This window comes from Hordeum vulgare, chromosome 6H, assembly GCF_904849725.1.
Source record: "Hordeum vulgare subsp. vulgare chromosome 6H, MorexV3_pseudomolecules_assembly, whole genome shotgun sequence".
Classification (NCBI taxonomy): Eukaryota; Viridiplantae; Streptophyta; class Magnoliopsida; order Poales; family Poaceae; genus Hordeum; species Hordeum vulgare.
In genome coordinates this window covers 548,233,798-548,244,683 of record NC_058523.1, presented here as the reverse complement: position 1 = coordinate 548,244,683, position 10,886 = coordinate 548,233,798, and the positions used below count along the sequence as shown (strand labels likewise).

The 10,886-nt window shown below is 46.3% G+C and overlaps 1 protein-coding gene and 1 pseudogene across 2 annotated transcripts; both read right to left on the bottom strand.

Annotated features, from left to right (window-relative positions):
* Window positions 1–1,804: 1,804 nt before the first annotated feature.
* Window positions 1,805–2,152, bottom strand: LOC123405845 (annotated as a pseudogene).
* Window positions 2,153–5,441: 3,289 nt separating this feature from the next.
* Window positions 5,442–8,865, bottom strand: LOC123403280 (COBRA-like protein 3). Of its 2 annotated transcripts, XM_045097235.1 has the most exons (6): window positions 8,592–8,865; window positions 7,804–7,883; window positions 7,086–7,542; window positions 6,462–6,621; window positions 6,092–6,372; window positions 5,442–5,994 (listed from the first exon to the last, which is right to left on the bottom strand). In XM_045097235.1, exons 1-6 carry the CDS (start codon window positions 8,659–8,661, stop codon window positions 5,699–5,701), a joined length of 1,344 nt encoding a protein of 447 aa, XP_044953170.1. In that variant the 5' UTR covers window positions 8,662–8,865; the 3' UTR covers window positions 5,442–5,698. The 2 variants fall into 2 exon arrangements, with proteins under 2 accessions (XP_044953170.1, XP_044953169.1); XM_045097234.1 differs by lacking the exons at window positions 7,804–7,883; window positions 8,592–8,865 and adding an exon at window positions 7,709–7,796.
* Between the last annotated feature and the right edge of the window lie 2,021 nt (window positions 8,866–10,886).

The following is a 10,886-nucleotide window of genomic DNA, read 5'->3' as shown; positions in this document are numbered from 1 at the left end:
CTCATGGGCTATGGGAAGAGATAAACCAGCCCCTAGTGGGCTGGAATAAGTTCCCACTAAGGCCCATAAGGTTTGAGAAGGGAAAAACACAAGGTGGAAAGAGTTTCCAAGTGGAAGGTGGAATCCTACTCCAAGTAGGATTGGAGTAGGACTCCTCCACCTCAAATTTCGGCCAAACCTTGAGGGTTTGAGGCTGCCTCCTCCCCTCCCTCCCTCCTATATATAGTGGGGTTTTAGGACTGATTTGAGACAACTTTTGCCACGGCAGCCCGACCACATATCTCCACGGTTTTACCTCTAGATAGCGTTTCTGTGGAGCTCGGGTGGAGCCCTGCTGAGATAAGATCACAACCAACCTCCGGAGCGCCGTCACGCTGCCGGAGAACTCATCTACCTCTCCGTCTCTCTTGCTGGATCAAGAAGGCCGAGATCATCGTCGAGCTGTACATGTGCTGAACGCGGAGGTGCCGTCCGTTCGGCACTAGATCGTGGGACGGTTCGCGGGACGGTTCGCGGGGCGGATCGAGGGACGTGAGGACGTTCCAATACATCAACGGCGTTCACTAACGCTTCTGCTGTACGGTCTATAAGGGTACGTAGATCACACATCCCCTCTCGTAGATGGACATCACCATGATAGGTCTTCGTGCGCGTAGGAAATTTTTTGTTTCCCATGCGACGTTCCCCAACAAATAGGTTAGTCCCAAAAAAGATATAAAATAGCATATTCATGCATATAAAACATCCAAAGTTGACAAGATAATAGCATGGAACCATAAAAAATTATAGATATGTTGGAGACGTATCAGGCGACAACGTGCAGACTGCTCCGTCGTGTCGCTCTTCCTTGCCCACTGCCTCTCACGACGGGCGGTGCGCGTCTCAGATTCCTAAGAGTGTGTGCGGGTCAACGGCCCAAATAATAGGACCCAATGCTGCCCGCGTGGAGGAGCGGTCGGCGGGGGAAACAAGATACAAAACAACTAAAAGACTCCGTCTTTGCGTTTCATTATCTTCAAGCGATTATCTTAGTGTACCAACAATGGCTTCGGCCATCATCAATGTCTTCAGACATTTTTTTCGGGCCGTCTCAATGACTAAACCAAATCTTCAGGGACTTGTATTTATGTTAACCTGTGAATTCTCACAAACACATTAGTCATCAACCACATTTCTCTTCAATACTCCAAAACCAATAAAGGATGGCACTAAATGCACTTATACCAAACCCCCTCTTTATTGATAAAGTAATGGCAAGGGAGGGGAACAACTGTTTCCCTGGAAAGAAATCTGAAGCAGTATCGATTTGATGTGAACTACTCCCTCCATATCATAATATAAGACTGTTTTTGACATTACATTTGCGTCACAAATGCTTTTATAATTGTGGGACAAAGGAAATAGATGATGAATAAAGCAGTCAACCATAGGTTGTGTTGTCGTAGCGTGCCATACGGAGCTGTACAAAGTCTTGTGTTTCATATTATCTCTAGCTAGCACTGATGATCAAATGAATTAGCTCAACAACAACAGAGGGCTCTGCAAAACAATTGCTAGACCATCTGAGAGCAACCCCAATGCAGCGACCCATTTTATCCGTTTGGGTCATCCAGACACAAAAGCTGGCCCAACGGGATGACCCAAACGGACGTGCGTGTCCGCCTGCTGTCCGCTCATTGTCCATCCCGACCCAAACTGGACGCAAAATTGGGCAACAAATGGGTCCGCGAGGGACAAAACTGGGTGTTCCCGTCGTCCACTCTCGTCCACTCCTCCCCTCTTGTGTCCGCCCTGGTCCCACCTATCAGCGGTCTGTTGCTTCCTCCTCGTTCATCTCCAGGTCGCCGGCGAAGCCGAGCTTCTTGGAGAGCAGCCAGCCGACGCCCCAGTCCCACTAGTGCTTGAGCGGGCCGCCGGCGAACCCGACAGCGATCGACGGCGCGCACCGGGTGCGGCGGATCGCCCACTCGACGGACGCAGAGGAGATGGGCTGGATCTTGTCGGAGAAGCTGGAGAGGCGCTTCCGCGGGCCCATGAGGTGGCCCTCCCCCTCCTTGCCGCCCCCGCCCTGGAAGGTGGTGGACAGGTCGTCCCTCAGCGGCCTCGTCGGCAGGAACCTCGCCTTCTAGATGTTCTCCAGGATGATGGCCATGGCGACCAAGCGAGAAGGAGAGAGAGATGGTGAGGAGCTAGCTAGCAATAGCAATGGCCTCCTCTCCTCTCCAGATCTTCCTGGCGCGTCTGGGTGTGTGTATATGTGGGTGGGGTGGTGGTGGGCCACGAAGTGCAGTTGAAAGCTTTGGGGAGGAGGTTGCGTGTTGTTCCAGCCAGGGAGGCGGTGTGAGTTGGACGTGGACGGAGCAACCGCGTTTGCATCTCGTGTGTTGGGTTCGTCCACCGGTCGTCCGTGTCCGCATCTTATCCGCTAGGCGGACGGATGACCCAAACGGACAAAATCCGTGTCCGTTTGGGTCTCCCCGTTGGAGTTGCCCTGACCAACAACATCCCCTTCATTTTGCACGAACATTATTATGTAACTCATACATTTAATTTACTACAGCCATACTATTCAATTAATCAGTTCACCAGAGCATCTTTGGCCCTATTTTTTGTGAATAACTTGTCATCAATTGTCAATTTGATTGAGATAATTGTCATGTATTCATCTATCTGATTTTGAATTGAGATAAATGGTATTTTTTCAAATGTGTTATAATGAATGTAAATTTGTGAATAACTTGTACTGTTTGATTTACCCATTGGGTACTGAGTGGGCATGGATACTTGTTGGGTATGAGTAGGGACTGAAGTACGGATAAAGTTTTATACCCATGGATACATGAGAGAATTTTGTACCTATTGACTAAACGAGTATCTCTACTCCTAAATGCTCATTTGGTTGAATAGCATCCACACTTTTTTTTCGTCTCCCACTTTTGCATGTTTTTTTTCGTCTCTCCTCCCACCACCTCCACCTGGTTTATCGGTTTATTTTTCTCCCCATTCTTTATTATAAAATCAGGACTTTCCTAACGTATAACAAATCACGAGTTATCCAAATCAATCGATCCCTCTTATATTAATACAATTTGTTTTAGGAAACATTAACAGATTTTTAGGACACAAATAATAGTTTTTAATCTAACTTTTCTAAATTATCCAAATCAACAGATCCCTCTCATTAATGCAATTTATTTTAGAAAACAAGTAACACATTTTTAGGAAAGAAATAACGGATTTTAAGTATATTCTCTGCTTAAGGAGGAAGGAGGAGTGTGCGGTCATGATGATCCGTCTGATCGTCGTTTCGTTCCACTCCATTATCGCACATGGGCCAAGCCCCTGCCCCGCAAAGACCACAACACACATGTGCACATCCCTTTATGTTGAACTAGCTAGGTAGGTAGGGTTACTGCTGTACGCAAAGACCACAACACAAATGCATGGTGACCGTCCATGCGGCTAATAGACATTGGTGTACGTTCGCCTCCATGCGACAGATACAGACATAGTCGTTTGTGGTTCTTCCCCTACCGCACACACATCCCTCCCTCCTCGTGCCGCTGCCCCCCACAAAACCTTAAGTCTGATATTTTTTTCTCGTTGTCACGCGTGAACCACGCAGCGCAAGGTCAGGGAGAATTGCTATTGGAAGCTAACTATATCTCCCTAATAATAAAGTATCGCCTGCTTCTGTCGTCCGTCGTGCCACTTTTATAAAAAAGCCCCTGGCGTTTCCTGAAATCAACCCGCAGTCCGGATTTTAAGTCAGTCCGGATTTTTCAGAAAACCCCCTGATGTTTCAGGTAATCAACCCGCCTCCGTATTTAAGTCATCCGAAACGTTTTTTTCGTTTTAACAAAAACAAACCTGACTTTTCATTTAATCAATCCACATTTTATCTAAAACAAAATTATCCATATCTTTTAGACCGTAACTCCGATTTTAACATGTTATATATGAAATTTGATTAAAAATGTGTAGAATCTAAATAGGATGTTATTTTTAGCTCTTGAATACTTCTTAAATATTATTTTTGGTGCAAACTTAATCTGTAGTGCACGGTCCTTTTTTCTCTCTCTTTCCGGCGACAATACGAATTGCAATAAACATCCATTAAATTAAAACTAAATTGAGAGAAAAGAAAACATCGTTAACCACACAAGCACACCTTTGAAAAACCTCGTGGGGAAGAAACAACATATTTCTCATCTTATTCCGAGTGACTGTACATTCAAACGCGTTTTCGTTGTGTGAGCACTAAGGCCATCGTCGACAACACAAATGTGATGTCATGTGAAAATATATTACGTTCAGAGCGTGTGTTATTTTCTTTTCCGTTGCAACGCACGGGATCTTTTGCTAGTTTTATATAAAGTTCTTTTTTATCCCAAATTTTCCGCTATGTGGGATGATAAGAAAATTTTAATTCAAAAGCTCACTCTGTCATGTTTGTTAATAAATCAAAAACAAAATGTTGCCCGAACAAAAAATGTTGAATTGCAACATATATTTTGAGTTAATAGAACACCCTTTATTGAAAATGTAGTCTTCATTTCGCTCTATGGTACATACACTTCGAGTTAATAAAACATCATTTATGGAAAAAAGAAGTGGCGAGCGAGTGGAACTACAGTTTCCTGAAAAAAAACCCGAAGCAGTTTCATTCAATTTGTTGTGGGCTAGATGATGAAGAAACCAGCAAGCAGCAAGCATAGGTTGTGTTGATTTGTTGTGGAATAGATGATGAAGATACGAGCAACAAGCGTAGGTTGTGTTGATTTGTTGTGGACTAGACGATCAAGAAACCAAGCGTAGGTTGTGGTGTCGTAGTGTGCCCTATCGAGTTGTACAATGTCTTCGGATTGATGCTGTCTCTAACTAGCATCGAAGATCAAAATGAACCAGCCCAGCAGCTTGCTTCCAGCAACAACAAACGGGTCAGCAAAAACAATTGCTAGATCATCTTGTTAGAATGATCTCCTCTCGAGTAGGCCCAACAGCCCATTGGTCCTTTATATCTGTACCCTGATCGAAGGTGTTCAACCAACTAATGGTTGACGGTCCTTTATATCTGTACCCTGATCGAAGGTGTTCAACCCACTAATGGTTGACGGCCCCCTGTTACCTGCGATATATAGAGAGGTGAGGGCCGGCGGCACACAACACGAGGTTCGTGGCGTTGCCGCACACCCCACCGATCTAGGTCGAGCGCTGTAGCACACCCCACCGATCTATGTCGAGCGCTGTAGTGACGGGAAGCACCGCCGCCGCCACTGCCCACTCACCGCTGTCCTCCACGATGGCCACCCCATCAGGCTCTTCAAGCCAAGGCGAAGGTAACCCTCCTCTCCTCTCTCTGATCTCACATAGAGAGACACCATACATGGCTGTATCGCCGTTAATCTCTAACCTACACGATCCAAAGAATCTTCCACATCTGACCAACAGCATCCTCTCCATTTCACACAAACATTATTGTAACTCATACATTTAATTTACTACAGCCATACAATTCAATTAATCAGTTCACCGAAGCTTGGCGGCCACTACATTTTTGGCCCTATTTAACTTAGCAGAACCCATATACACACATCAGCTTTCCTCACCGCGTCTCTTATATATATGCAACTGTGGAACCGAATGAACAGACGACCGGACCCTTTGCCGCACACCAGAAGCTCGCCGACATCGTTTGTCAGACATAATAGGCCAGCAGGGTGGCCAGCGCAGTCCAGAACACCAAGAGCTCGAGCGTCCACGGTTTCTTCATCAGAGGGCTCGCGTTAGGCAGCCATGGATAGGCGTCGGGCGGCGGCATGACGCAGTTGTCGCCGTTGAAGTACACACGCCGCGGGAAGGCCCATCCTTTCTCGAAGGTGAAGATCTCCGGGTCCTTCTGCAGAAGTATTTCCGTCTGCGCGTTTCCGAACGGACCAGCTTGATTGAGCAGGTCATTGTAGAACTTCATTCCCCAGAACATCGCGCTGTCATCTGAAATGCAAGGAGCAACCGAACTCGATCATCAGACATGATGTTTTCAGCTCAGCAACCAGTTGAACACAAGCTCACAAGGCGACTTATAACTTACTTATGCGGCCTCCGTACGGGGCTAGCGGCTTGTAGTTGAAGCTGAACAGCTTTGTGATGTTATTGAAGTTGGGATGCTGGACGACCAGGTTCCAGTCTGTGTAGTTCATGCGGTAGTTGAAGTTTGTGATGGTTACTTTGACTCTCCAGTAGTCCTTGTAGTTGAGCTTCACATGCCAGTGCACTGTTACCGGGCACATGTGGGAAGTGCACTGGACAAGAGGCTGGCCGGTGTATTTGCCAGGGCCGTCGATGGCAGATTGCAAATAAGGTGAGTTGGCACTGCAAAATGCATAGGGTTCATATAAGGAATTTTGCGGAAAATTTACAACCTTAATGGGTGGTGAATAGTGAAAAATTTGTTAACTCACTTTACACAGCTTCCTGGATGAGTATTATTGTTTTGGCAACCGCAAGAGCATGTTGGGCATCTCACAATAGTGTTATTATAAAACGACGAGAGAGCTACACAGCAGGTTGGGGTCTTCTGAGCAAGAAACTGGGAGTACGTGCAGGTTACGCTCCATGTCACTGTGAATAGAGAATTTCTTTGTTAGAACCCCAGTAAATAAAGAAAATTAACAGCAACAACATCAACATTATCAGCAACAATACATTATATTTTTTTAGAACCAATCCGATGCTTCCTGCATTAGACATGCAATAGTTGCAAGAGAACAAGACTGGCTAAAATAGGCTACATTAGGCGACTTGTTTTCAAGTAAATATCAGCTAACTTTGATCCTAGGTGATGAACATGACTCATCTCCCCTAGAGAATGGATCACTTCTCATTCCAATGGGTTGAATCCTTTTTTACTGTTCCTACACATATTACTATAACATAGCATTCATTCATGATTATTAAGTAGCAGAAACATGATAAACAAGTAGGAGTATTACAATGTGTTTAGCTTGCCAACGCTTTTTCCCAAAGCAACTGTTCAAGCAATTGATGGATAGCAAGCAGCAAGGAGCAATAGGTAGGCAGCTTACTAAGAGCTTGTGTCGTCCTGCGCCGATCCGATGAGAGAAACTTGGTAGGCCTGCCAACAATAGCACGGCTGCATGTGTAGCCGGGACCTGGGGTCTTAAGGGTGAAGTTTTTGGGCACCTTAACCGTCTTATTTGTAGTCCCAGCAAGGCCTACACTGATCTGGAAGGAGGAGGCAGCATTTCCTGGGTCCTGGTTAAATGTACTTATAACTCCTCCCTTGCAGCAGTTGGCGACTTGGTCCTTGTACGGTGTCCCCGGGAGAAGATCGATGACGGTCGGATCTCTCTTGCAGCAATGGGGAGGGTTGGTCTTAAACTTGGAGCAGTCACCCTGCTCGGTGGTCTGAGCCCCCACCATGGACCAGATGACCTCCTTCTTGGCCCACGTCCACCCCAGCTGCCACCCGGGCGCCGATATGTGCCGGAACTGCTGGTAGTTGTACATTGTGACAGCTGCCTGCACATGACAAGTTTGGAAGAAGAAGATCATGATACACATGTACGTACAGGGTGAGCAGATATCCATGCATAATCTGCTGATCACTGCACTTCAGTCCAGCAGTCCACTATATATGTATGTATTGCTTGTAGGCTTGTAGACGATCACTGGCCATGCTACTTACTTGTGGAGGTCATCAAAACGTCAGTAAAAAACGGTGGCCTAATTCATAGGTCGGCATGAGAGACAGAGACAGACAGATGCTGAGGTGCTACTCACAACATAGCCATCAGGAGTCCACGATATAATGTCCCATTTTATGGTGATGTTCCCGGTCGGATCTAGCGAATCGTACGCCTCTGCGAGAAGAAGAGAACGACCGTAAGAAGGTTAATTGGCACGCTATAAGATGCACAACAAACACATACCAATTCCAATCTGCAGGATCTATCCTGCAAATTAGGTTCTTTTACCAGCGCACCAAACTCAGTTGACCGAGGCGTTTTAGCTAACCAACTAACTGCAATCCACTTCAGTTTTGAATAGAGGATGTTTCAACCAACTAATTTGCTCATAAGAATCAGCTTGAGGCCCAAGACAGTAGCAGGATCTATTACACACCGCGGCTTAAGTTCTTCCAATTTAGCAGCACAGCACAGCACAGCACACACACAGTACTGTATTTCGCTTCAGCCGTGAACAGAGCAGAGATCGGCGCAAGGATGTTTTAAACAACCAACTAACCACTCCCTCCGTTCCTAAATATAAGTCTTTCTAAAGATTCCACTATTGAACTACATACGGATATATATAGACTAAAAGGAGATATATTTAGAAACGGAGGGAGTAACTAACTAACTAATTCGCTTGAGAATCAGCTCGAAGCTTGAAGCTCAAGATGATAGCAGCAGCGCGGAAGGACGCTGGAAGCTCCAGGTAGCAGCAGCGTGCAAGAAACGAGCTGGATTAGTAACCCCAGTGGGACAGACACCGACAGCCAGGACCGACGAGACGGGAGAATCGAATAGGATGACAGAGGCGGGCGAAGGAGAGGAGGGGAGCCGCACCTGTGGCGGCCGGCGCGGAGAGGAGCAGCGCCGCGGCGAGCAGAACGGCGCAGCCACCGACCGCCGCCATTTCGTCCCCCCGCCGACACCCGGTGGCCTGCCACGGAGCAGCTGCGCCGACCCAGGTGAGCCCTGCTTGGGGGGAGCTGGAGATCTGGGGTGTGAGGCGGACAGAAGGCAGGGGACAGGTGGTGGACTGCGACGAGACACGGAGGCGCGCCGTGACTTCCGGTGGGGGTGGGAATAGGAGTGAGTGGTGTACTTTATTATGGGAGCGTGGAAGGAGGTCACAGCCTGTTTATGACCGAAGTGCTCTTTCCAGAAAAGGTTCCAGTGGAGGTCCGGAAGGGCCTAGAAGCTGCTGCTACGCATGTGCTCAACGGCCCCCCCAGGAAGAATTTAAGGTGGCACATGCATTAAGGAGCCTGTTTTAAATAGTTTTCCCTTTTGCAAATATGTTTTAAATTGTTGCCGGTGGCAAAAACAGGTCTCTGTCATATATATTTCTGAATTTTCGCAGCCAAATTCGACCCCGCTTCAAAGGAGAATATACCGATTCGGGGCATCTCCAACACCGACCCTCACAACGGACGTAAGTCGATGCGAGCCGGCCATCCGACGCATCGCCCGCGGCACAAACGAATCAGATGTGAAATATCATCATGCAAACACGACGGAATCCATGTGAACGGATATATTTTTGATATAGTTTATATGTAGACCAGACGATTCTGCTAAAACTACCGTACGTAGTCGAAAAGGATGGACCATAAAAACCGAAGACGCGGATGTGTCTCAAAGCTCACATTCGTAATGGAGTGTGAATCTTCATTGGAGAGGTGTCAAAGCCAAAGCTCACGAACGCCGTAAAGTAGCTCATCTTTTGAGTCACCCCCGATGAAAGAACGTCAAATCATTCGTGGCTAGTCTTGAAGGCTATAATCGAATTTTCACAAATTTTTATGAAGCGCATCAAACACAAGGAATCTTTCATGATTGACTCTTACAACATAGCAAGTTCCAAATGTCCAAGAGTATCAAGTATTGGTGATGAACAAGTATGAGGATCGTAAAATTGGTTCGATGAACATGTGCAAGATCCAGAGGATAGATAAATTGCAATTGGATTGTAATTTTATTTTATTTCATGGATTTTTCTTACAAATTTCGCTCTTCCACAACAACAACAAAAAAAGTGTATTTCACATATGTAATTCATTTTGGATTCGAAAACGTATTTTCTGTTTTCCTTTTTAAAAGGAGGTTGCGAGTAGCCCGGGCGCCAATCTTTTTTTCAAGAAAGAATTTCCCTTTTAAGAATGTAAGATGACTTTTTGCAAAAAATAATTAGACTCTTTTATAGGCCAAGAGAATAGTAGCGGATGGTGATGCATAAATGTATACACAGCCAAACCCATTTTGGAAGGCCGTGCACGTGTTAGGTGTGCTGCCAAGAAGTTGTTGCTATGATCCATGGACACTGACATGAGCAAAAGAAGTGAGCAAACGGTTGTCGGTGCAAAAAAAAAAAAGACAGTCCGCATCATATACTTTCTTCGTTTTTGAAATATAATTTTTTTAGAGGTTTTATTAAAATACTATATACAAATGTATATAGACATACTTTAAAATGTGATTCATTCACTTTGTTTCGTATGTTGTCTTCTAGTGAAATATCTAAAAAAACTTACATTTAAAAACGAAGGGAGTAGATTTCTAAATTCCCAAAACTTACTTCGATCCTGCTTATAAGAATAGAAGTAACGATTGGGGCCGGTGTGCCGGCCGAACGCTCGGTCGGTCGCTTTCCCAGGGACGCTCATGGGCCACACACCCAGCTCATCCTTTACCCACCGCTTTACTTTCTACCACACATTCACGAAATCTTGCCCGCGCTAGGCACTTTCTCTTCTCGCCTGCTCTCATTTCTCCTACCAATCTGTCATGAATCCTTCCTCTCTCTCCTCTGACTCCACTCTGGCAAGCAAGCTGCTCCAGTTAGCCAGTGCTGCCCTTTGAACCTTCTCCTTACACCCCCTCCTCCCCCCCGGCCGCCCACGATCCATGGCCACAGGCGGCGACGCTCTGGTCTTGGCCATGCACCATGCTGCAAGGCGGTGAGGGGTTCCCGTGCTAGAACCGTCGTCGTGCGGGCACCATCGATGCACCAGATTAGAACCTTTACGGCCACCCTGCTAGAACGCAGCCACACCCATGTTGGAACTGATATTTTTTATTTGCCGCAATCGGTGATTTGTTTTGCTATAACCGTTTCAATGTTTGCTACATTCAATC

Excerpts from the sequence above, each read along its gene's own strand:
- LOC123403280 (XM_045097235.1), bottom strand. The coding sequence starts at position 8,661 with ATGGCGGCGGTCGGTGGCTGCGCCGTTCTGCTCGCCGCGGCGCTGCTC. Across the intron at positions 6,622-7,085 it reads CAGGACGACACAAGCTCTTA|TGACATGGAGCGTAACCTGC; the intron begins GTAAGCTGCCTA and ends CTCTATTCACAG. Across the intron at positions 6,373-6,461 it reads CATCCAGGAAGCTGTGTAAA|TGCCAACTCACCTTATTTGC; the intron begins GTGAGTTAACAA and ends TGCATTTTGCAG.